General features: G+C 42.9%; 1 protein-coding gene across 1 annotated transcript in view; it reads left to right on the top strand.

Annotated features, from left to right (window-relative positions):
* Window positions 1-27,978, top strand: part of LOC126175967 (G-protein coupled receptor Mth2-like) — a 572,026-nt gene that overhangs the window by 68,627 nt on the left and 475,421 nt on the right. Inside the window, exons 2-3 of the mRNA XM_049923072.1 lie at window positions 2,786-2,969; window positions 23,626-23,881. Coding sequence (XP_049779029.1) covers window positions 2,786-2,969; window positions 23,626-23,881 — 440 coding nt within the window. The remainder of the gene's footprint in view (window positions 1-2,785; window positions 2,970-23,625; window positions 23,882-27,978) is intronic.

Raw genomic sequence — 27,978 nt, 5'->3', positions numbered from 1 at the left:
TTAGTCTGCTGATAACTTTACCTGTGTGCTTTTTTGTGTGTTTAAGTGTTACTTTTGTCTCGTCATTATATGCGTGTTAATTAACTAGATTACTTTTTTAACTCTTTTCTACACTACTGGCCGTTAAAATTGCTACACCACGAAGATGACGTGCTACAGACGCGAAATTTAACCGACAGGAAGAAGATGCTGTGATATGCAAATGATTAGCCTTTCAAAGCATTCACACAAGGTTGGCGCCGGTGGCGACCCCTACGACGTGCTGACACGAGGAAAGTTTCCAACCGATTTCTCATACACAAACAGCAGTTGACTGGCGTTGCCTGCTGAAACGTTGTTGTGATGCCTCGTGTAAGGAGGACAAATGCGTACCATCACGTTCCCGAATTTGATAAAGGTCGAATTGTAGCCTATCGCGATTGCGGTTTTTGCCGTATCGCGACATTGCTGCTCGCGTTGGTCGAGATCCAATGAATTTAGCAGAATATGGAATCTGTGGGGTCAGGAGCGTAATACGGAACGCCGTGCTGGATCCCAACGGCCTCGTATAACTAGCAGTCGAGATGGTTCAAATGGCTCTGAGCACTATGCGACTTAACTTCTAAGGTCATCAGTCGCCTAGAACATAGAACTAATTAAACCTACCTAACCTAAGGACATCACACACATCCATGCCCGGGGCAGGATTCGAACCTGCGACCGTTGCGGTCGCTCGGCTCCAGACTGTAGCGCCCAGAACCGCACGGCCACTCCGGCCGGCAGCAGTCGAGATGACAGGCATCTTATCCGCGTGGCAGTAACGGATCGTGCAGCCACGTCTCGATCCCTGAGTCAACAGATGGGGATGTTTGCAAGACAACAACCATCTGCACGAATAGTTCGACGACGTTTGCAGCAGCATGGACTATCAGCTCTGAGACCATGGCTGCGGTTACCCTTGACGCTACACCACAGACAGGAGGGCCTGCTATGGTGTACTCAACGACGAACCTGGGTGCACGAATGGCAAAACGTCATTTTTTACAATGAATCCAGGTTCTGTTTACAGCATCATGATGGTCGCATCCGTGTTTGGCGACATCGCGGTGAACGCACATTGGAAGCGTGTATTCGTCATCGCCATACTGGCTATCACCCGGCGTGATGGTATGGGGTGCCATTGACTACACGTCGCAGTCTATTCTTGTTCACATTGACGGCACTTTGAACAGTGGACGTTACATTTCAGATGTATTACGACCCGTGGCTCTACCCTTCATTCGATCCTTGCGAAACCCTACATTTTAGCAGGATAATGCACGACCGCATGTTGCAGGTCCTGTACGGGCCTTTCTGGAGACAGATATTGTTCGACTGCTGCCCTGGCCAGCACATTCTCCAGATCTCTCACCAACTGAAAACGTCTGGTGAATGGTGGCCGATCAACTGGCTCATCACAATACGCCAGTCACTACTCTTGATGAAATGTGGTATCGTTTTGAAGCTGCCTGGGCAGCTGTATGTGTACACGCCATCCAAGCTCTGTTTGACTCAATGCCCAGGCGTATCAAGGCCGTTATTACGGCCAGAGGTGGTTGTTCCTGGTACTGATTTCTCAGGATCTATGCACATGTCATTTCTAGTATAATATATTTGTCCAATGAATACCCGTTTATCATCTGCATTTATTCTTGGTGTAGGAATTTTAATGGCCAGTAGTGTATATTACTGTAGCCTACTTACAGGTTTAATGTGGCGCCTGAAACAATAAATGGCCACGAAATATCTTACTAACGGATTAACATTTTTCTATCCTAATTTGACTTTGTGTTACTATTTCATTATTGAATGTGACGTATATGTTACTCTTCGTTCGCCTCACAGTTGGTGTAAGTGTCAGAAGAGTCCGTTGTGCCGGGAGTCTTCATCCACACCAGCCCATTCGTCTCGCTGTCGTCTAACTCGATGTCGATATGGTCTCATTTCTTTATAGGTAGTGTGTTCCATTTTGGAGATTCGATCTGTGTGTTTAATAGTTGCCATTTCTCTGCATCCCTGAGTGTTTCTTGTAGCGCCTCTGTGGTTATGCCTCGTATGTTTGTATGTAAGTGGCTGTGCCGCTCACGGCGACGACTGGGGTTGGCATGTTTCATTTTTAGCCGCTCCCGGACGTTGGGGAAAGAGGTATACAGCCTAGGCCCCTCACCACTTTGTCCCACTCTCGATATCAGATGCGCACCTGCCAAGAATATGGTTGCCGTTTCAGTTAGGTATTTTTTCTTGTAATTTCCTCACCTTATCGGGGTCCTCCCGTCTTCAGCCATAGGCTGCAGCTCTCTATTTGGAAAGACGCCCAGCACCGTACACAGTGCCTCTACTGACGTGGTGCTGCACGCCCCTAACGGGCTGTTAACAGCACTAAACACGAACTACGCTAATGCACTCTGCTGGCCGTTTTAGCTGTCACAGAACGTTGTAACTGTAGTCATCTACAGAGCCGCCACTGGCGTCTACGAGTACGAAATGACGTTGAGATCCGATCATGTGTTCTGGATGTTTCAAATTTTTCGTCAGTCAATGTTCTGTGCCCGGAGTTAAGGCACACGGTCCATCCGCCAAAGAACGGCTTCCCATCGTGCCAGCAATGATAGGAAACAAGTAACGTAGCGCATTTGTGAGCGTTTATGCCGGTTTTCGACAATACAATTCAGCCTCACATCCAGTTTGTTCTAATTTATCATTTCTCTCAGTGTTTATACTTTGTTTTGTTCTACTGCATTCTAATCCTCTGTACTTTGAATGGCAGCGTGCGAGCCGGCGCTGAGCGTGGCGGTGGAGAACGGCAGACTGGAGTCGAGCTCGGAGCTCCAGGATGGGGAGCCCTGGCTTGTGGACGTGGACAGCGGCGTGCGCTACCCGCCGGACCTCTACTGGCGCAGCGGATCCGCCTGGCGGGGCTGCTACTGCCACGTCCAGCCCTGTCTGCGCATGTCAGTATCCACCTAGCACTTACTCTCACCGATATACGACGGGCGTTCAATAAGTTGTGAAACACAGTTTTTTTCTCGGCCAATTTCTGTTGAAAAAAATGAGTAATTTGTTGTGGGACATCGCGGAATATGACCGCTTCAGCCCCTGTGGTTTCATGAAGTTCCGATAGGTGGCGGCACTATACGAGGTGCGACAATAAAGTAATGAGACTGATGTGAAAAAAAAATGTTGCCTACCGTTTTAGTCAAGTTAAGTGTTGTCTCCTTCAAAGTAGTTCCCTTCTGATTGCACATACTTTTTCTAGCGCTTCTGCCATTGATGGTAACATTTCTGGAACTCATTTTCTGTAGTATCCTCCAAGACCATCGTCACAGCTTTTTGGACATCTTGTGTTCTTTGAAAATGGTGTCCCTTGACCGCCGTTTTGACTCTTGGAAATAGAAAATAGTGGCACAGAGCGATATCTGGTGAACAAGGTGGCTGTGGTACTACTACTGAAATTTGTTTTGAGGTTTAAGATTGCTGTACTGACAGAGCAGTATGGGATGGCGCATTATCGTGATGCAGAATGCAATTATCAGCAATGTTGACACGGACATGAAGAACTCTTTTACGAAGTCTTTCTAAAATTTCTTTTTAGTAATATTGGTTAACTGTTTGTCCAGGAGGCACCCACTCTTTATGAGCAATTCCCTTGGAATGAAAGAAGCACACAAGCATGCATTTCACTTTTGACTTTCACATGCGAGCTTTTTTTGGTCTGGGTGATCCCTTTGAGCAACATTGCGAATTTTGGCGTTTTGTCTCTGGATCGCACTGAAAAAACGAACGTTCATCACCAGCAATAACGCAGCTCAACAATTCTGGATTGATTTCCGTTTGCTCTAACAGATCGGCTGCCACATTTTTCTGTGTTTTTCGCTGTTGTGGTGTGAGATTTTTGGGGACCATTTTTGCACTAATCTTTCTCATACCAAGACCTCCAGTTATTATTAGACGAACCGTTTCTCGACTGATGTTCAGCTCTTCTGCAATCATTTTCACGGGTAATCTTCGATCAGATCGTACGAGTTCACGCACCCCAGCCAACTTGAAATCCCGTCCGTGAGGTCGATGGTCGTCCACTGCAGTCTTCATCTTCAACATTCGTTCTGCCTTCACTAAACATTTTATGCCACTGAAAAACTTGAGCTCTTGCCATAACCTCCTCTCCAAAGGCCTTCTGAAGCTTACCGTAAGTTGTCGTCGCGTCTTCACCCAATTTAATGCAAAAAGAAATGGCATACCGTTGCGCAATATTATGCGGTTCCATTTCCGTCACGAGAGACACAAACACATGTTAACTTATTACGGCACAACTCACGACTGAGCAGTTGCATCGATGTGCCGCTTGGACTAGAAGAAGCTTATAGACCAAGGTCAAAGATATTGCGCCTACATAAGCCTGCAAGGTTGCCACATCTTGCAAAGAAAATCAGTCTCATTACTTTATTGTCGCACCTCGTATGTAGTCTTCAAAATGGTATCTGTAACGGAGGTACGTTCCAACCAGAGAGCTGTCATTGAGTTTCTTTTCGCGGAAAACTAGAGCATTGCAGATATTTATAGGCGCTTATAGGAGGTCTACGGAGACCCTGCCAGTGAACGCAAGCATGCTGAGTCGTTGGGCGAGGCCTCTGTCATCGTCGCAACGTGGTCGCGCAAAGCTGTCCGAAATCCCCCGTGCCGGCCGGCCGCACACAGCTGTGGCCTCTGCAATGTTGGAACGTGCAGAGACAATAATTTGAGGTGATATTCGGGCCACAAACAAACACCTTGCTGCATAATTGGGTGTACCTGTTGGTAGTGCTGACACACTCGTCCATCAGTTGGGGTACTCAAAGGGTCTGCCCTCTGGTTTCCTCGCCACCTAACAGAAAACCACTACAATTTTTCTGTCGAACATCGTCACAGGCGATGAAACATCGGTTCATCAGTTCGAACTGGAAAGCCATAACCCATGGCGACAATTGCATGGGGGCTTAATTATTTAAATTTGAAAATGATTTTTATTTTTCGTTCGTTGCTGTATGTCCGATTACGCTGTTTCGTAAACGGCTGGCCCTGACTAGTATTATTACGCAATCTGACTGCGTGAAACAACAACAAAGAATGAAAAGAAAATTTCAGTTAATACAATTAATTAATTAAGTCCCCAGCAACTATAAAACCTACGAAACAACAAGCACAAGTGTAGCTGTTCTGTGTGTGGAAGTGTGACTCAACGTACACATCTGGCACGGTTCTTCTTCAACAAGACAAGAATTTTTAAATACCAATTATATTGACGTGATAAAAGAAAATTAGAAATACTATACTTGCGCAAGAAAATCAGAATTACACTCTAATACAAGAACACACGCCAGATGCTTTGTTGACTTAACCTGTAATGACACATTATTCAGGACGCTGAAAGAATAAAAGAAATTAATGTTTATTACCTCCATATATATTGACGAAATGCACTCTGACCATTACAATATCTCCATTAGAACAACATCTGCTATCTCTCCCATCAAACCACAGCATAAACATGGAACAACACTCTCCACTACCGCATCTCACTCTGACTTCAGCTACAAGCAGTGTCCACCACAACTTCTCAGCAAGAACTGCCTGTCGCTACTTCTCAATAATCACTGCCAGTGGAGGCGGCGGAACAATACTCTCTGGCGCGATTTTTGGCGCTGTGGCTCAGTGTAGCCACCTTTCACAATCTTCTGGGAGACTGAAGGCGTTATTCTGTTTGATGTCCTCCCTCAAGATGCAACGATCAACTCAGAAGTGTATTGTGCTACTCGTAAAAATGCAAAAGAACTGCCCCTTCCCCATGACAGCACAAGGTCTCACACAAGTGTGTCCATCCGAGAGGAGCTTACAATACGTCATTGGACTATTCATCCTCATTCACCCTAAAGCCCGGATACCACACCTTCCGACTTCCATCTCTTTGGTCCAATGAAGGATGCACTCCACGGGAAACAGTAAGTGGATGATGGGGAGGTTACTGATGCAGCAAGACGTTCGCTCTGATGTCGACCAGTAGAGTGGTAAGTACCATACGGGCATATAGGCCCTCCCAGTAAGGTGGTATAAAGATGTCTCACTGAACGGAGATTATCGTGAAAACTACACTTTTGTAGCCAAAATAGCTGGATATAATATGGTATATTGGAATCATGAATAAAAGAAATCCGCTTTCAGAAAAAAAAGTGTTGCATTACCTATTGAACGCCCTCGCAGGAGGACTCTCCTAAGTGTACTACATTAATTCCTAATTTTAAATATTATTTTAAACTTTTAAACCTTCGAGCGTATAAAAATCACCTTAGAGAGTATAAAAATCACATTAAATACAGAATGACTTCTTTTTATCTTTATTCTTTGATTGGTTTTGGGCGCCCAACTACGATTTTCTGTGCTGTACCAACATCTTTATCTTAGAATTCCACTTACACCGAATGTTCTCAATTATTTCTTCCATACACTCTATTCTCCGACTTCCCCTACAATTTTTGCCGTCTAGAGATGACCAACGTCAGCGTCTGTTGTGTGATGTGAAGCCGGCCGCGGTGGCCGTGCGGTTCTGGCGCTGCAGTCCGGAACCGCGGGACTGCTACGGTCGCAGGTTAGAATCCTGCCTCGGGCATGGTTGTGTGTGATGTCCTTAGGTTAGTTAGGTTTAAGTAGTTCTAAGTTCTAGGGGACTTATGACCTAAGATGTTGAGTCCCATAGAGCTCAGAGTCATTTGAACCATTTTTTTTGTGTGATGTGAAGACTTTACAGGGGCAGACTCTCACAGTAAAGAGCTGACAAATGACGTGGAAGCATAAGACCAGAGTTCGGTATGCCTCGTAGAAGTCACAGGGTATTGTTTCAGCATCTATGTCTATATCTACATTGCGCAAGCCACCTTATCGTGCGTGGCGGACGGTATTTCGGATGCCTTACCGTCTTCCCTCTACCACCTCAATTACGCTGTTCCATTCGTGAATGGTGTGCGGGAAGAACGATTGTGCGTAAGCCTTTGCGTTGGCTTCCGTTTGATTTTCACATTTGATCATTTCGCATAACCTATGTTGGCGGAATAATGTACTGTTCAACTCCATTCAGACTTATAACATTAAACCTCTCCGTGAAACTCAGTGCCTCTCTTGTGCAGCCAGCCACTGGTGTTAGATGAACTTATCTCTGGCTCTTTTAGGGACCGATGACCTCAGCAGTTAGGTCCCATAGAACTTACCACAAATTTCCAAATTCTGATTTTTCACCCTTGTTAACTCAGCCCGAAACGAAATGCGACACTCTTCCTTGGTTTGTATTTTCTCTATCTACTAATCCAGAGCCGACCAAACTTCGAACAGGCCGCGCGTGTCGGCTTTGCTCGTTTGTTCCCGGAAGTACTCGGCGCAGCGCGACATTTCATTTAGGCTCAAGCGCCAAAGAAACTAGTTTAGGCATGCCTATTCAAATACAGAGATATGGAAACAGGCAGAATACGGCCCTGCGGTCGGCAGTGCCTATATAAGACAAGTGTCTGGCGCAGTTGTTCGATCGGTAACTGTTGCTACAGTGGCAGGTTATCAAGATTTAAGCGAGCGCACACGAGTGATGGGACGCAACATCTCCGAGGTAGCGATGAACTGGGAATTTTCACAAGTGTACTGTGAATATCAGGAATCTGGTAAAACATCAAATCTCCGACATCGAAAAAGATCCTGCAAGAACGGAACCAACGCCGACTGAAGAGAATCGTTCAACGTGACGGAAGTGCAACCCTTCTTCAAACTGCTGTAGATTTCAATGCTGGGCCATCAACAAGTGCGAACTATTCAAAGAAACATCATCGGTATTGGCTTTCAGAGTAGAAGACGCATTCGTGTACGCTTGATGACTGCACGACACAAAGCTTTACGCCTCGCCTGGGCCCGTCGATAGCGACAATGGATTGTTGATGACTGCAAACATGTTGCCTGGTCAGAGGAGTCTCGTTTCAAATTGTATCGAGCGGATGGACGTGTACGGGTATGGAGACGACCTCATGAATCCATGGACCCTGCATGTCACCACGGGACTGTTTAAGCTGGCAAAGGCTCTGGAATGGTGTGGAGCGTGTGCAGTTGGAGTGATGTGGGGCCGTTGATGCATATTGATACGACTCTGGCAGGCTAAAAGAGACAGATTTCGCACAAACTAAAAGGTCAGAGAAATTGTATTTTACTGGTAGAATAGCCTTCTTATAGTCGAAAAACTAAATTTTCTAACTTAGGGTCAGTTATTATGCAAGAATTGTTCAGAATATTTCATCAGAATTACAAGTAAATATCTAGTGAGATGAATAGGATAACTCAGCGCCAGTCTTGAAAGTGCGTCGACTATCCAGCTGCCTGGATGGCACTTTACATTTTCCGTGCAACCACTGAGCGCAGAAGAAAAGTGTGCAGAGGAGGGTCTGCTATTTAAATTGGAATGTGCAGAGAATATTCACACACAACGTTTTCTGCAATGCCCACGGAGCTAGCAGTGAACTACCGACTGGGGTGCCACTCAGCGACTGTATGCCTCATGCAAAAACTGTTAGCTTTCTATGTCTATACATCATTATAGGAGCAGAGGAAATAATGGCGAAGAGCTACATACAATGAGGAGCCACAAATACCTATCGACCTTCTTAATAGTGTGTTCGTCCATCTTTGGAACCCCATACAGCTGCAGTTCTCCATGGCATGGATTCGACACGTCCTTGGTAGGTTTCTGGGCAAATGTGACATCAGGTATCTACCATGGACTAGTGGTTTGTTGTCTTGGAGTGCGCCCCCAATAGTGTTCCAGATGTTTTCCGTTGCGGAGTGTGCGCTGATATGAAACTTCATGGCAGATTAAAACTGCGTGCCCGACCGAGACTCGAACTCGGGACCTTTGCCTAGTGCTATTTCTGCAAGATTCGCAGGAGAGCTTCTGTAAAGATTGGAAGGTAGGAGACGAGATACTGGCAGAAGTAAAGCTGTGAATACCGGGCGTGAGTAGCTCAGATGGTAGAGCACTTGCTCGCGAAAGGCAAAGGTCCCGAGTTTAAGTTCACGTAGTTCACAGCTGTCAAGGCACCTTCCTGAAGTGCTACAAATCTCAAGAAATCCCATGTGAGTGTTCCCCATAGTACAATGCTGTCCCCTATGGACTGCGTCCGAGGCGCACAGGCGATCGCCTGGATGTCAGCATATCCAGACGTGACCATCGACAACGTGCAATAGGAACGTGATTTATCCGACCAGGCGAAACGTTTCCGTTAATACGCAATCCAATCTCCATTAGCCTGTGGCCACTGCAATCGTAATTCTGACTAGCCCAACAACGGAACATGCAACGGTCACCTGCTGCGGTGCCCGGTGTTAGACAATGTGCGCTGAACGCGGCGCTTCGAAACACTTGTGCCTGCATCAGCATCATATCTGCCACAGATCGCCACCTATCCTGAATTACAGAGCAGGCAGGCTTCCCACCTACCTACTCTGTGACGAGGCGTGGGTGCCCAACACCTTGCAACCCACACGTGTGTTCACCGGCCTTCGATCTCTTTCCCTAGATACTCACGACAGTAGCGCACAAACGGTCGACCAGCTTCGCCAATTCCGAGATGCTCGTTCCCAAGCGCTTGGAGATAATATTCTGCCACTGCCCTTTGTCAAAGTCTTTCATGTCAGTGGATTCCCCCCATTTTCGGTCAGTATCGTCGATGGAATGACTCTCCACTGCAGCTTCTTTTCTACGACTTTTCCTATTCATTGTGTGCCGTGTTTTTCTTGATGGCATTGCTTGCTGTTCTGCTGCTTCGGCGCTGAAAATTACTGGTGTCATTATATATCTGCTAGGTGCCAGTGGTTTTCTGTTGGTCTCATTCCACTTCGTCTAGTAGGGCCAAGGACCAGTTGTAAAGTCTATCTGTATGTTACACTATCCGAGGTATAACGTTGTTTCGTGAACCACGCGTCTTTTTGTACAGTTATTCAGTGAGTTCTTGAAATTTTCAGAGCACGAGTTTTTCTTCAGCTGATTCATGTAACTAGCAAGTCGTGAAGTTCCTAGGTACTTGATAAACACGCCATGGCATTTTATTCTGCTATTTCGACTCCAACAAAGCTATTCTACCAGTAAAGTACATTTTTTCTGATATTTTACTTTGTGAGAAATCTCTCTTTTTGCCTTAGCCACAATTACGCAATCAGAGAATATTCATGTCAGTGCATCACTAGCGGTATGCTAGTGCAACTGATGCAATTGATTCAAATCTTGCTGGAAAAGTACATTTGAAGTCAAATGTTTTTTCTTCTCCTCAACTTTAATTGAACACGGCCACAACGAAATTTAGAAAACAAATTCAAAGCAACTCTTGATTTCTTACTGCAGTGCTGCATATATGAAAAAATCTTTTCTACATGAGTCTTCGCTATGATACCACAGACACGACTGGTCTAATGAATATGCTGCATATTATCAGGCCACACTTTACAGAAAGTGTTGAAGTTTCATGTATCACTGAATACAGAGCAGCCAAGACATTTGTAGTCTTCTTGTGAACTTCTCCGATATGATTTCTCTAGGTTAGTTGTCGATCAAGGATTACACCCAGCGTACTTAGCAGTTGGGAACCAGAAGAAAGAGGTATTAATTAACATGATTTTTCCAGTGTTTATTGCTGATAAGAGTGCCTGGCTGTTTGTGACGTTGACCTCCATACGCCAATTAGCTGCACATTTGTCCAAATCCCTGCGGGCGTCATGTAGTCTTTGTTGGATTACTTCTGGCCTTCTCCTTTTCGAAATTGGAAATTTGTGGTAAGGTCTTTTGGGACCAAACTGCTAAGATCATCGGTTCCTAAGCTTACACACTACTTAATTTAACTTAAAATAACTTACACTAAGGACGACACACACACCTATGCCCCGAGGGAGGACTCGAACCTCCGATGGGGGGGGCCGCGCGAACTGTGCAAGGCGCCGCAGACCGCTCGGCTACACTACGCGGCTCTCCTTTTCGACATGAGTGTCGTGTCGTCAGAACAGATGTGTTTCGTTACCCATGGGGACGGAGGAAGATCGGCAAAAAAGGCACAGGCCCCTTATCCGATTCTTGTAGCACTCCATCAGGGACTTGTCTGACAGATGACTCGCCATTGGTAATGTGAACTATGTAGATCCGCCTACTGAGGCAGTCTGAAAATAGCTTCACCAGGGATTTCGGCATGTGATTCCTCATTGGTCTCTGTTCCGCGTCACATTCCTGCAACACTATAAGGTGGCATTCTGTCTCGAGGTGGGTAGTGATCACAGTGTTCTGACTCATCAGTGTATGTAGATGTAGTGAAAGTAATACTGATCGTGATGATTCTAATGTTAGCGGTAGTAATAGATCCAAAATGTTTTCCAAATTTATAACCAGAGTATCCTTTTTATTTTACTTCAAGTGAATGTAGAAATATAATGGAAAACAGAAAATAGGCCTATTATAGAATATTTGCTGTCAGGCTATAAAATGAAGTAAAATGAAAAATAAACAAATGCTTTTTTAAAAATGTAATACACAGATTCTGAGGTCAGTGTAGCTATTGTTTGACATGGAAGATATCATACCTGAAGTCAAGTTTGAAACATATACAGACCTCTCTGTTTTACATAGGGTGCCATATAGTTTGCACTGGTAGTTTTAACATGGATGTAACTATAATACATTTGGTGTGTAAGGTGTCAAACAGGTAACACACCTTACATTGAATTCCTGAAACATTACCAGGTACATGATATTGTACGAATTTTATTAATGTGCAGATCTAGTGAATAAGCCAGCATTTTGCGAATATAAACCACTAACTCTCACACTAGTAATTGCACTCAAGTAATTTTCCTGACTTGAGCTACGAGACGCAGTTCTGAGGGAAAAGAATTTTACGACGGCATGCCGTCTCGCGCGGCTGGAGCCCTCACCACGGAATACCTATCGGACACAATGACACGCCGCAGCCACTGCCTAGGCCGCGGGCAAAAGCAGCCCTTGTTCTTGCTTTTAACGACAACTGTTCGGAAAGCCTTTCTACAGGAACACAGCTGGAGATCACAGATAAACATCCAGAGAAACACAATTCAAAACATTGGTGACTCACTGTGACCACTTGCGTTAAAACTCGCATGAAAGAAAAATCTGTTTATCTCAGTATTACATAACAGAAGTTAAACTCTGTCCTATGAAAGAAACAACGCCTTTGATAGGCTACAAGAACTCTACTGGGTGGAGTTATAACAAGTACGAATTCCATGACTGGCCAGAAAGAAAACAAGTGGCAACGAGCTTTGATATAGACAAATTGCAGCCAAAGTAATTGGCTTTTCTCTTGCAGAAAATCGTCGAGTGTTTGAGCAAGGCGAATCGCGCCACACTGAGGCGATTGCGAGAGTCGTTATGTGAACACCTCCAGACATGGCTATCAACCATCTTACCATTAAACAACCTTACAATAATTAGAATTTACTTCGTAGTTGTGTATGTAATTTTGCTAACATTGCTATGTCATGAAGACATACTTAGAATAATAAGAAACCTTAATAACGAAAATCTCAGATTTTCATTTTTGCAAACATATAGTTACGTCTGAATCTGTACAGTAATTTCTGTTAGCGATGATATTTCCTTTACAGGGGGTGTAGTGGAACCGACATTGAGATCATTGTCTGATTATATCACTGTCCGTACTGCTGCACTCTTCTGAACTCTGCATGCATGAGATGGTATCTGCTTACCTTGCAGGCCGTAGGTTCAACACCAAATTCCTAAAACTGTCACAGAGCATCCTTGTGCAACTGTAGTAGGAAGATACATCAGAACCAGTCTCTCACGTGTTAGAGATGTTTGTATTTGCATTTATTAGTATCCAACTGAAGTATGTTTCACGACTTAGATGCCGAACTTGCTTGGCATCCAGACATAGTGTTTGACGCAGTTAGTCAGTAGTAACGGGCATGATCTCGTGCATCAGGGGGGGGGGGGGGGGGGGCGAGGGATGTAGATTCTAGTTTTAGAGAGATTCGGGTTTACACGATGTTATTAGCTTAATACTACTTGGGACTCTCAAAATTGGCATTCAGAGTCCATCCCTTTATTGTTATTTCATCCCCCTCGCCCCATATGGGTGGAGGGACGGGGGGGGAGGGGGGCTGCCAGCGGTGCAGTTCTCCGCTCTTCAGCCAAGCGAATTAAAACAAAAGATTTACAATGAGAAATATAATCAAAATGTGGGGCTGTTTTCTATTTTAAATTAAAAATACCAAAAATGGACAGTTAAAAATTGAAAATATATACGTTTAAAAACACATCGCAGGAAGGTCCAATTCTTCTGATAAAAACACTGCTGCATTGCTCTTTCGTTTAAAATGTGAAGGATCTGCACAAGGGCGAGAGGTATTGCTGGAGGAGAGAGTATGAGAATATGTTCCGTAGGGTTGAGGGGTGTGAGTGGAAAGACAGAGGTCTGCTAGATAGGAAAAATTATAGAGATGAAACGTAGAAGCTGAGGTGGATAGTGGGAAATACAGATGGTGGGAAAGACAGAGGGTGAGGAGTAGTGTGTCGAGTGGGTAGGGTAACAGTTGCAGGAGGAAAGGGATGGCGGTGGATGGAGAGGGAAACAAGCCCTGATGTTGAATAGGGTAGGAGGAAAAGTTAAAGTTATTAGGAGGGATAAATATCAGGGCGAATGCCATTGTGTGGGAGAGGGAATTGGTTGAGGTTGCAATGGGATAGGATGTGGAGTGTGTGTGGGTGAAGGGGCAGAGGGATGTGTTTGTGAAGGCATGGCAGGAGGTAATGTAATGACAGGAATCTAGTTTGCGGACAGTATAGAAGATGAGGTGTTCGATGTAGCTGATGAGAGGTGGTAATTTGGTGAGATGGTATATGATTCAGGTGGAGTAAGGTAAACGGATGCAGAAAGCAAGACGGAGTACATGGTGTTCAAGGAGTTGGAGAGACTTCTAGAACTTTCACAAGCTGCGACATCGTCGCGAAAAAACACAGTGACCCGTATATATAATAAGTTTCCTTTAATTTACGTCTATGGTCACAATATTTTTTGTTTAACGGATTACCTGTTTCGGTCTTTAATGACCATCATGCCACTATGGCTGCAGTACATTAGGACTTTGTTTTTATGAAACAGATCTGATGATGTCATTAAAAACCGAAACCGGTAATCTGTTAAACAAAAAAGATTGTGACCATAGACGAAAATTAAAGGAAACTTATTCTAGAACTTTGTTGGGGCAGAGAACCATGCAACATTTGCATAGCAGAGGATGGGTCAGATCAGGTTTTGTAGATGTGGAAAGGTTCCCACGTTAGTTGCTGGTCGAGCATCAGTCAAAAATATTTTAGTGTGTTAGTTAGCTGGAAAGGACAGTTGTAAATGGTATAGTAGAAGTCATGGCGGCGGAAGGTGGCTCATCCTATAATTATTGCCGGTGTTTAGGTGGGGTTGATCTTGAGGAGCCTTTGGTTACACCAGGATGTAAACTGATTGATGCGGATATGGAGGGATTGTTGGAATTTCTGGAGTGTAGGGTAGAAGGTGAGGAAAGCGGTGTCATCAGCATACTGAAGGAGGTGGACTGGTGGAGGTGGTTTGGGCATATCACCAGTGTAGAGGAGATCAAGGAGAGGAGAGAGGATACAGCCTTGGGGCACTCCTGCTGTGGGACAGAAGGTACATAAACTGATATTGTTAATAGTGACAAAGAATCGGCGATTAGACAGGAAGGATGCAATAAAGCAAACATAGTTAATTGGAAGTGCGTATGTCTGGTGTTTGAAAAGGAGGACATACACGGTCGTATGCTTTTTCTAGGTCGAGGAAGACAAACATAGCGGGTTTACGGGAGTTGAATTCGTGGGATAGGAGGTGGGCGAGATGCACCAGCTGGTCGTTCGAGGAGACAATGGTACAGAAGCCGCACTGGTTTACAGGAAGTAGATGGATGCGTTGGGAGCGGATGGATTCGAAGACTTTGCTAGACACTGAGGTGAGGCTGATGGGGTAGTAGGAGGAGGTATCAGTAGGAGGTTTGTCGGGTTATTCAGAGCTTCGATATGTATTTTAATGCTAACGGATTATAACAGTGTATTTGTATATACTATAGTTTTTAATTGTTATTCACTCTGATTATTTTGGCTGTTAATGTAAATATTTTATTAGAAACTTTTAGAACACCAGTCATCTATAATAACTGTTATGGTTTGTTGTTACGGAAAGATTTAGCAATTTAACACTAACGTAGCTGACAGCGTGCAGACGCTATCTCAGGGGCCTGGGGTATTTTCATATCCGTTGTGATGTGTGCAACCAGAATATGCGGTACAACCCCGGCATGTTCGACCTATACTTGAGTATTGCGCATCAGTGTGGGATCCGTACCAGATCGGGTTGACGGAGGAGATAGAGAAGATCCAAAGAAGAGCGGCGCGTTTCGTCACAGGGTTATTTGGTAACCGTGATAGCGTTACGGAGATGTTTAACAAACTCAAGTGGCAGACTCTGCAAGAGAGGCGCTCTGCATCGCGGTGTAGCTTGCTCGCCAGGCTTCGAGAGGGTGCGTTTCTGGATGAGGTATCGAATATATTGCTTCCCCCTACTTATACCTCCCGAGGAGATCACGAATGTAAAATTAGAGAGATTAGAGCGCGCACAGAGGCTTTCAGACAGTCGTTCTTCCCGCGAACCATACGCGACTGGAACAGGAAAGGGAGGTAATGACAGTGGCACGTAAAGTGCCCTCCGCCACACGCCGTTGGCTGGCTTGCGGAGTATAAATGTAGATGTAAAGTTTTACTGAAGGCCTGAACCAGTTTGGTTTGGACTGCGCCACATGTCAGTTTTGGGGACAAACCGGATTACATACTAAAAAAGACCTTTCGGTCATATTGTGATTTACTCTATTTTATAGGACACTCGTAGTGCTTTTAAAACCTTTGACAAGGGGCATTTATCTGCTGGGATATTTTATGCGTGGTATCCCATCGCACCTAACTTTCAGTAAGTTGTTTGATATTTTCTTGGTAATCCAGTCTCACTAAATGGGTTCACGCCACTACTATGAAAAGACCAATCCGAAGATGCCTGAATTAAGATGAAACGCGTCATTGGGAAATTATAAAAAAAATTAACACTGCTACGAAGAATGATTGTTTACTGATATCATATGCTGGTCAGCTTTAATTATGTGAATTGGACTTTAACGGGGATTTTCTTTTTTATATACTATAAGTCTGGATGATTGACTGATCTGGCCTTGTAACGTTAACCAAAACGGCCTTGCTGTGCTGGTACTGCGAACGGCTGAAAGCAAGGGGAAACTACGGCCGTAATTTTTTCCCGAGGACATGCAGCTCTACTGTATGATTAAATGATGATGGCGTCCTCTTGGGTAAAATATTCCGGAGGTAAAATAGTCCCCCATTCGGATCTCCGGGCGGGGACTACTCAGGAGGACGTCGTTATCAGGAGAAAGAAAACTGGCGTTCTACGGATCGGAGCGTGGAATGTCAGATCCCTTAATCGGGCAGGTAGGTTAGAAAATTTAAAAAGGGAAATGGATAGGTTAAAGTTAGATATAGTGGGAATTAGTGAAGTTCGGTGGCAGGAGGAACAAGACTTTTGGTCAGGTGATTACAGGGTTATAAATACAAAATCAAATAGGGGTAATGCAGGAGTAGGTTTAATAATGAATAAAAAAATAGGAGTGCGGGTTAGCTACTACAAACAGCATAGTGAACGCATTATTGTGGCCAAGATAGACACAAAGCCCATGCCTACTACAGTAGTACAAGTTTATATGCCAACTACCTCTGCAGATGATGAAGAAATAGATGAAATGTATGACGAGTTAAAAGAAATTATTCAGGTAGTGAAGGGAGACGAAAATTTAATAGTCATGGGTGACTGGAATTCGTCAGTAGGAAAAGGGAGAGAAGGAAACATAGTAGGTGAATATGGATTGGGGGGAAGGAATGAAAGAGGAAGCCGCCTTGTAGAATTTTGCACAGAGCATAACTTAATCATAGCCAACACTTGGTTCAAGAATCATAAAAGAAGGTTGTATACCTGGAAGAATCCTGGATATACTAAAAGGTATCAGATAGATTATATAATGGTAAGACAGAGATTTAGGAACCAGGTTTTAAATTGTAAGACATTTCCTGGGGCAGATGTGGATTCTGACCACAATCTATTGGTTATGAACTGCAGATTGAAACTGAAGAAACTGCAAAAAGGTGGGAGTTTAAGGAGATGGGACCTGGATAAACTAAAAGAACCAGAGGTTGTAGAGAGTTTCAGGGAGAGCATAAGGAAACAATTGACAGGAATGGGGGAAAGAAATACAGTAGAAGAAGAATGGGTAGCTCTGAGGGATGAAGTAGTGAAGGCAGCAGAGGATCAAGTAGGTAAAAAGACGAGGGCTAATAGAAATCCTTGGGTAACAGAAGAAATATTGAATTTAATTGATGAAAGGAGAAAATATAAAAATGCAGTAAATGAAGCAGGCAAAAAGGAATACAAACGTCTCAAAAATAAGATCGATAGGAAGTGCAAAATGGCTAAGCAGGGATGGCTAGAGGACAAATGCAAGGATGTAGAGGCTTGTCTCACTAGGGGTAAGATAGATACTGCCTACAGGAAAATTAAAGAGACCTTTGGAGAGAAGAGAACCACTTGTATGAATATCAAGAGCTCAGAAGGCAACCCAGTTCTAAGCATAGAAGGGAAGGCAGAAAGGTGGAAGGAGTATATAGGGGGTTTATACAAGGGCGATGTACTTGAGGACAATATTATGGAAATGGAAGAGGATGTAGATGAAGACGAAATGGGAGATAAGATACTGCGTGAAGAGTTTGACAGAGCACTGAAAGACCTGAGTCGAAACAAGGCCCCGGGAGTAGACAACATTCCATTTGAACTACTGATGGCCTCGGGAGAGCCAGTCATGAAAAAACTCTACCATCTGGTGAGCACGATGTATGAGACAGGCGAAATACCCTCAGACTTCAAGAAGAATATAATAATTCCAATCCCAAAGAAAGCAGGTGTTGACAGATGTGAAAATTACCGAACTATCAGTTTAATAAGTCACAGCTGCAAAATACTAACGCGAATTCTTTACAGACGAATGGAAAAACTGGTAGAAGCCGACCTCGGGGAAGATCAGTTTGGATTCCGTAGAAATGCTGGAACACGTGAGGCAATACTGACCTTACGACTTATCTTAGAAGAAAGATTAAGAAAAGGCAAACTTACGTTTCTAGCATTTGTAGACTTAGAAAAAGCTTTTGACAATGTTGACTGGAATACTCTCTTTCAAATTCTGAAGGTGGCAGGGGTAAAATACAGGGAGCGAAAGGCTATTTACAGTTTGTACAGAAACCAGATGGCAGTTATAAGAGTCGAGGGGCATGAAAGGGAAGCAGTGGTTGGGAAAGGAGTAAGACAGGGTTGTAGCCTCTCCCCGATGTTATTCAATCTGTATATTGAGCAAGCAGTAAAGGAAACAAAAGAAAAATTCGGAGTAGGTATTAAAATTCATGGAGAAGAAGTAAAAACTTTGAGGTTCGCCGATGACATTGTAATTCTGTCAGAGACAGCAAAGGACTTGGAAGAGCAGTTGAATGGAATGGATAGCGTCTTGAAAGGAGGATATAAGATGAACATCAACAAAAGCAAAACGAGGATAATGGAATGTAGTCAAATTAAGTCGGGTGATGCTGAGGGAATTAGATTAGGTAATGAGACACTTAAAGTAGTAAAGGAGTTTTGCTATTTAGGGAGTAAAATAACCGATGATGGTCGAAGTAGAGAGGATATAAAATGTAGACTGGCAGTGGCAAGGAAAGCGTTTCTCAAGAAGAGGAATTTGTTAACATCGAGTATAGATTTAAGTGTCAGAAAGTCGTTTCTGAAAGTATTTGTATGGAGTGTAGCCATGTATGGAAGTGAGACATGGACGATAACTAGTTTGGACAAGAAGAGAATAGAAACTTTCGAAATGTGGTGCTACAGAAGAATGCTGAAGATAAGGTGGGTAGATCACGTAACTAATGAGGAGATATTGAATAGGATTGGGGAGAAGAGAAGTTTGTGGCACAACTTGACTAGAAGAAGGGATCGGTTGGTAGGACATGTTCTGAGGCATCAAGGGATCACAAATTTAGCATTGGAGGGCAGTGTGGAGGGTAAAAATCGTAGAGGGAGACCAAGAGATGAATACACTAAGCAGATTCAGAAGGATGTAGGTTGCAGTAGATACTGGGAGATGAAGAAGCTTGCACAGGATAGAGTAGCATGGAGAGCTGCATCAAACCAGTCTCAGGACTGAAGACCACAACAACAACAACACACTATAAGTGTAGTGTGAGTGACGGAGGTAGCCAACCTTCTGAGATCCGAGGTCGGGCTACTTTTAGCAAAGGCTCAATTTCCTACAGCGAATATATTTTGCCTTGGTGGAGAGGTTTCCAGTCCACACAGTATCCTTGCAAGAATTGACAGCTGGCGTAAACGTCTGAGGGATACCAATGACATCAGTGTTTTTTTTTTAAATACTCTCTCTTTTCTAACTTTTACCCCGCAGTGCGATGTCCTCTGTATCGTGCTTTCGTACGCGGAGATTAAACGACCAGCACAGCATTCGCCTAAACATAAGGGGAAAACCGCTTAAAACCAGACAGAGAGTGGCTGGTTTGCCAGATCAAAGGTTTTTGTGCCGTCATCCGGTTTTGATGCAGGTCTGACTAACCTCCCCGTCTCGCAACTTACAAGGGAATGGTCTATTCCATCTTGTCGAAACCTAAAATGGTTCAAATGGCTCTGAGCACTATGGGACTTAACTTCTGAGGTCATCAGTCCCCTATAACTTAGAACTACTTAAACCTAACTAACCTAAGGACATCACACACATCCATGCCCGAGGCAGGATTCGAATCTGCGACCGTAGCGGTCGCGCGGTTCCAGACTGTAGCGCCTAGAACCGCTCGGACACTCTGGCCGGCTGTCGAAACCTATACAGCCAAAATTTTAGCTGCAAGTAATTTTTTTAAAACGAAAGTTACGTTCCTACAGCATGAAGAACCGCTTATAACAGCAGTTTGTACAGCACTTCCTACCTAGCAGCGATTCAGGGCATAAGAAGACGCAGAGATGACGAGAGAACGTAGCGACACGTAACGCGAAGTCCGAAGTATACACACAAAATTTTAAGGACTTATACCATACAAAAAAATGTGTCGCCTACTTACAGTCCATATCGACGGATAAGATGTATCAGATGTTTCTGGTGCACAAGTGACTAGAAATTCTAGGCAGTGTAACATGTTACAGTACAGACGACTTCCATCAATCGGTACTTCAATTTGTTGACTTGAAATATGTTATAACAATTCGTGTAGCACATTTCTTACCATACTGTTTGAAAAACGTATGTTTTACTAACAATGAAACAGTTCCTTGTTTATTCCCTGTAGTCCTCACAAAAATGCGAAGTGTCTGTTGGGGATGAAAACAAACATTTTCCTTACATCAGGCACGCTTGATAAAAGAAAAATTAATGTATTTAAACACTTCACAATAATTACTAGCTTTATTTGTAAAGAACTGGAACAGAGTACGAAATGGCCGTGGCCGTTGTTCTGCATATTGTGCAGTATACCATGGATACTTGATCAAATTCGTAAAATGTGGTGTTGCAAACTTACAACGCAGAAATGACTCAAGTTCAACAACACTGTTCTGCTGATAAACCTGAAATGACAAAGAGCTAACGGTCATGCTCGACAACGTTCTGAAAAATGCATTAGGCTGTTGAAAAAATTATTATCAAGGGACTAACTAACGCTATTAGTTCCGGGTGGAGTCCAAATTATATTAACAGTCTTTTCGTAGTTCTCCTAAAGACAGAGGTGTCGTTATCTCCAGGTCAAGAATCCAATAAAAGTAATGAATTATTTTCAGTGAATGGTAAGAAAATGTGTCGAATGTTACATTGAAAATCATTCTCTCCGATTTTTCCATGTTTTGGTTCACCAATTATATTTTTGCAAATAAACAGTCCTTTTCAATTTTTTTGAACTAATTTGCCTTGATGTTCCTGAAGACATATACAAAGCTTTGAAAACAGTAATCCACTGGTATTTATGAGTGGCATTGTTTTATACGAATTTGTCACAATATTCATTGACTACTCAGGTGACTATCTTTTCTTCGCTCGAAATAATCAAGTGTGGTTTGCACGAAAACTGACTGGTTTTATACGCAGCATTTTAGCGGATAACAACAAGCTTCGCCTTCACATCAGCTACGAATTTTTTTATGGTATTACCCATTAATGATATCTCATCTACACGTTTAATTGAGGTAAACTTCGGAATTTTGCTACTCCCTTTTCTGTGTAAGTTCCTGAACCTGTTTAATCAGGTCGAAAACGCTGTAAATCAGAAATGTTCGTCTCACTTGCAAATCAGAGCAATCAGTCTAATAGATCTCCCTCGGTAATGGTTGATGGACTGTCAAGAACAGTTCTAAATCTTTCTAATATTACTTCGTTGTCAATTTTGCGAGTTTCATTTTGTCACATATTTTGTACTTTGTGTGAATCTATCTTCCATTTATACAATTCATGTTCAGATTTTACAAAACTAAACCAGCTTTGGAGAGTGCTTATGTATAAGCGTTTTCTCAGTCCTTCGTTTAACTAAGAAGTTTATAGCCTTTTCTTTCTCACTGAAAACTATTACTGTTAATTTTTCTGTGGGCTCGGACGGTACTATATTCTTGTTCTGGACTTTAATTAGCGCAGCAATCATCATTCGAACGACAATTCACGGAATCGACTATTTACTGTTTCCTCTGTAACGTTTGGGCAATTTCTAATTAAATGTCAACGTCATTTGGGCGAATGTACAAGAAATTAACCAATAAAGAAAACCTTTGTAGGTCCTCAGAAGAAGGAGGTGATTCTGATTGCATACCACACTCTTCATATTTCATCTTTGCAAGGTTTAAAACATCAGTTGGATTACAAATTTCTGTGAAATTCTGTAAGCTGCAGGATGGCAGACTCTGTTAGCATGCACATACGAAGATATCACAAAGAACATTAATTCCCTTGTTAACACTTGACTATGCCGCAAAGAGAACTGCTAATTTTTACGGATATGAAATGAGTTACAAATTCTAGGCAATAGTAAGTGAACAACTGTGTCGGGAGAAACTATCAATGGAAACTGAAATTCGCTTTACAAATTAAAATCGTGTCGTGCCTTGTTATCGAGTTACCGAAGTGCCGTCAACCAAGGATATGTGCCCAGGCGTGCTGTGCACGCACTGTCTGCTACAGCTGCAGTAGGGTATACATTTCCACAGGCATCTGGTGAGACAGGAATTTGGCAAATTTCATCATTTGTTGAAGAAAATATTTGCAATGTGTCTAAGCGACTAAAATTTTGACATTGTGTTTCTTTTGGTGTATTCATCCCGTAAAAAAAAAAAAAAAACCTTCAGGGCAGGTTCCCACATGTCGAATTGGACAGTTCCCTTGATAGCGCATTGTGCGTTAGGCTAGACGAGCATGTCAAGTTTGTCTGAACACTAGTATGCAGAGAATATTAACAAACGGTCCTACTAGGAGACAGCAGTCAACAGGGAAATGTAATTAGAAGAAAAAGGAGCAAATCAATGGGAATGCTCATTACTTAAACAAAAGCCAGTCTTTAATCACAGTGCTGACTACTGTTCTAATGGAATTTCATTTTCCTTGTGTCACATGAGTCTCAACTTCATCTTCAATAATGGTAGAAGCTAAAGAAATGAATTAAAATGTATGCCACGTCCTGGACTTGAAGCAGGAGACGGGTTCAAGTCCCGACTGTGGCACAAATTTTATTTAATTTCTTCAGTTTTTATTATTCTTATAGATAAAATAGAGACTTACATGTCTCAACGGAAACGTAGTTCCATCACATCAACAGATCGCTTACGACTGAGATACAAGCAAGATCTCCCCATTACGTGTAAAGATGTGGTGCTATTCGTGTACCAGGGAGTCTCCGACGATTTAAGAAGAGAAAAATGGGCTGAAGGCTTGAAGTGAAGTTTGTGTTAGTGAGGGCACTGGACTAGGGTGCTCCTTGCAGCTATGTTAGCCATACTGCTGTGGTGAAGTAATTGTTAGCACATTTGCCTAGTAAACGTGAAACCTGGGTTTAAGCCCCAATCGTGGCACAAATTTTAATTCATTCCTTCAGCTTCTACCATCATCGAAGTTAAACAGTGGTGACTGACTGAAATATTGTGGTTCTGCTGGAGTTGAAATGGACTCAGTGTATTTCGAGACAGTCATGGACTCTTGCAGAGCACAGGTTTGTATTCTGTGGGGAGTGTAACGTAATATATTTTTTGGTAGTGATTTTTGAAGGCGATTGTCATGAGTTAACCTAAGAAGGTTTCCTTCTTCGTAGTGAGGCTAATCGCAGACTGGAGAAATTTTAGTTGATGCAACGTTTAAAATTACGCTCTCATCTCTTGTCAACAGGTGCTGCCAGGATGGCTGGACGATAGTTGAGGGTAGCACGGAGTGCGAGCCGCCGCCAGAAGGGAGTGGTGGAGAGGGTGACGTGGAAGGCATGGTGTTGGTACCTGAGGACCTGCGGCGAGTGTTTGGCAGTCCACCGTGCCCTGAAGGCTTCATCGAGGCCTCGTTCGAAGAGATCGACATCCTCGACAGTGGCACAATATATGCTTTCAATGAGACACACGCCCCCTACAACGTCTCCCAGTACTGCCTTGCGGTATGCCAGCTCATTCACTTTCGATATGTCTTAGTTACGGATCTTATCAGAAAGAACTCTTTGCTTACTTCAATGTTGATCTATTCTTCTTTTGAAACGTACTGCAAGGGTAAACGTACTATTGTAGCCAAGACAGACACGAATCCCACGCCTACCACAGTAGTAAAACTATATATGCCAACTAGCTCCGCAGATAACGAAAAAATTGAAGAAATGTATGATGCAATAAAAGAAATTATTCAGATAGCGAAGGGAAACGAAAATTTAAGTCGTGGGGGATGAAATTTGATAGCAAGAAAAGGAAGAGAAGGAAAAGTAGTAGGTGAATATAGAATGGGGGCAAGGAATGAAAGAGGGAGAGGCCTGGTAGAATTTTGCACAGAGAATAACTTAATCATAGCTAACACTTGTTTTAAGAATCATGAAAGTAGGTTATACACATGGAAGAGACCTGGAGATATTGGAAGATTTCAGGCAGATTGTATAATCATACGACAGAGATTTAGGAACCAGGTTATAAATTGGAAGGCATTTCCAGGGGCAGATGTGGACTCTGGCCACAATTTATTGCTTATGAACTGTAGATTAAAACTGAATAAACTGCAAAAAGGTAGTGCTTTAAGGAGATGGGACCTGGATAAACTGAAAGAACCAGAGGTTGTAGAGAGTTTCAGAGAGAGCATTAGGGAACGATTGACAAATACAGGGGAAAGAAACACACTAGAAGAAGAATTGGTAGCTTTGAGAGATGAAACAGTGAAGGTTGCAGAGAATCAAGTAGGTAAATACACGAGGGCTAGAAGAAATCCTTGGGTAACAGAAGAGATATTGAATTTAATTGATGAAAGGAGAAAATATAAAAATGCAGTAAATGAAGCAAGCGAAAAGGAATACAAACGTTTCAAAAATGAGATTGACAGGGAGTGCAAAATGGGTAAGCAGGGATGGTTAGAGGATAAATATAAGGATGTAGAGGCATATATCACTAGGGGTAAGATAAATACAGCCCACAGAAAAATTAAAGAGACCTTTGGAGAAAAGAGAACCCCCTGTATGAATATCAAAAGCTCAGATGGAAAATCAGTCCTAAGCAAAGACGGGAAAGCAGAAAGATGGAAGGAGTATACAGAGGGTCTATACAAGAGCGATGTCCTTGAGGGCAATATTATGGAAATGGAAGAGGATGTAGATGAATATGAGATGAGAGATATAATACTGCGTGAAGAATCTGAATAACCACTGAAAGACCAAAGCCAAAAAATACGCCAGGAATAGACAACATTCCATTAGAGCTACTGATAGCCTTGGGAGAGACAGCCGTGACCAAAGTCTAACATCTAGTGAGCAAGATGCATGAGACAGGCGAAATACTCAGACTTCAAGAAGAATATAATAATTCCAATCCCAAAGAAATCATGTGTGGACAGGTATGAAAATTATCGAACTATCAGTTTAATAAGTCATTGCTGCAAAATAGTAACACAAATTCTTTACAGACGAATGGAAAAACTGGTAGAAACCGAACTTGAGGAAGATCAGTTGGATTCCGCAAAAATGTAGGAACACGCGAGGGAATACTGACCCTACGATTATCTTAGAAGATAGAAACCTACGTTTCTGGCATTTATAGACTTTGAGATAGCTTTTGACAATGTTGACTGGAATACTCTGCCGGCCGGAGTGGCTGTGCGGTTCTGGGCTCTACAGTCTGGAACCGAGCGACCGCTACGGTCGCAGGTTCGAATCCTGCCTCGGGCATGGATGTGTGTGATGTCCTTAGGTTAGTTAGGTTTAATTAGTTCTAAATTCTAGGCGACTGATGACCTCAGAAGTTAAGTTGCATAGTGCTCAGAGCCATCTGCCTTGAATACTCTGTTTCAAATTCTGAAGGTGCAGGGGTAAAATACAGTGAGCGAAAGGCAGTTTATAATTTGTACAGAAATAAGATGGCAGTTATAACAATAGATGGGCATGAAAGGGAAGCAGTGGTTGAGAAGTGAGTGAGACGGGGTTGTAGTCTATCCCCGATAGCACTGTACTGAGCAAGCAGTAAAGGAAACAAAAGAAAAAATTGGAGTAGTAATTAAAATCCATGGAGAAGAAATAAAAACTTTGAGGTTTGCCGACGACTGTAATTCTGTCAGAGACAGCAAAGGACCTGGAAGAGCAGTTGAACGAAATGTACAGTGAATTGAAATGAGGATATAAGATAAACATCAATAAAAGAAAAACTAGGATAATGGAATGTAGTCGAATGCTGAGGAAATTGGTTTTGGAAATGAGACACTTAAAGTGGTAGATGAGTTTCGCTATTTGGGGAGCAAAATAACTGATGATCGTCGTAGTATAGAGGATATAAAATGCAGACTGGCTATGGCAAGGAAAGCGTTTGTGAAGAAGAGAAGTTTGTTAACTTCGAGTTTAGATTTAAGTGTCACGAAGTGTTTTCTGAAAGTATTTGTATGGAGTGTAGCCATGTATGAAATTGAAACATGATGGTGCTACAGAATAATGCTGAAGATTAGATGGGTGGATCACATATCTAATGAGGAGGTAGTGAATAGAATTGGGGAGAAAAGGAAATTGTGGCACAACCTAAATAAAAAAACGGACTGGTTGGTAGGACACGTTCTGAGGCATCAAGAAAAAAAATTGTAAATTTGTGGTAAGGTCTTATGGGACCAAACTGCTTAGGTCATCGGTCCCTAAGCCTATACACTACTTAATCTAACGCAAACTAACTTACGCTATGGACAACACACACAGCCATGCCCGAGGGAGGACTCGAACCTCCGACGGGGGCAGCCGCACGGACCATGACGAGGCGCCCCAGACCGCGCGGCTACCCCGACAACGGATCACCAATTTAGTATTGGAGGGAATCGTGGAGGGGAAAAATAGTAGAGGTAGACCAAGAGATGAATACACTAAGCAGGTTCAGAAGTATGTAGGTTGCAGTAGTTATTTGGAGGTGAAGAAGCTTGTACAGCATAGAGTAGCGTGGAGAGCTGCATCAAACCAGTCTCTGGACAGAAGACAACAACAACAACAACAAAGGAATTGCGGTATTATGAGAAATACCAAAAATCATAAAATTTAAGATACACTAGAAAAATCACATAAAAAGAACCATCACACTACAAATTATTTTGTTAGTAAAATTGCGTTATCGGTGTCATTAGTCTTCTGACTGGTTTGACGCTGCCCGCAACAAATTCCTGTCCTGCGCCAACTTCTTCATCTCAGAGTAACTCTTGCAACTAACGATTGAATTATTTGGTACAAGTATTCCAATCTCTGTTTTTCTATACAGATTTTACCCTCTACAGCTCCCTCTAGTACTTTGAAAGTTATTCCACGATATCTTGACAGATGTCCTACGATTCGTCCCTTCTTCTTGTCAGTGTTTTCCTTATATTCCTTTCCTCGCCAATTCTTCAGGGAACCTCCTCATTTCTCACCTTATCAATCCACCTAACTTTCAACATTCTTCTGTAGCATCAAATCTCAAATTCTTCGATTCTTTTCTGTTCTGGTTTTCCCATAGTCCATGCATCATTACCATGCAATTCTGTGCTCCAAACATACATTCTCTGGAACGTTTGATACTAGTAGTCTTCGTTTGGCCAGGAATTCCCTTTTTGCCAATGCTAGTCTGCTTTATACGCCCTCCTTGCTCCGGCCTTATGGGTTATGTTGCTGCCTAGGTAGCAGAATTCCTCAACTTTATCTGTTTCGTGACCATCAATTCTGATGTTAAATTTCTCGCTGTTGTCATTTCTGCTACTTCTTATTATTTTCGTTTCCTCCGAGTTATAGTCAATCAATATTCTGTACTGATTCCAATCAATGTTGTTGTTCTGGTCTACAGTCCAGAGACTGGTTTCATGCAGCTCTCCATGCTACTCTATCCAGTGCAAGCTTCTTCATCTCCAAGTACTTACTGCAACCTACATCCTTCTGAATCTGCTTAGTTTATTCAACTCTTGGTCTCCCTCTACGATTTTTACCCTCCACGCTACCCTCCAATACTAAATTGGTGATCCCTTGATGCCTCAGAACATGTCCTACCAGCTTATCCCTTCTTCTAGTCAAGT

Source organism: Schistocerca cancellata, chromosome 1 (assembly GCF_023864275.1).
Source record: "Schistocerca cancellata isolate TAMUIC-IGC-003103 chromosome 1, iqSchCanc2.1, whole genome shotgun sequence".
NCBI lineage: Eukaryota > Metazoa > Arthropoda > Insecta > Orthoptera > Acrididae > Schistocerca > Schistocerca cancellata.
This window is presented reverse-complemented; position numbering and strand designations above follow the sequence as displayed.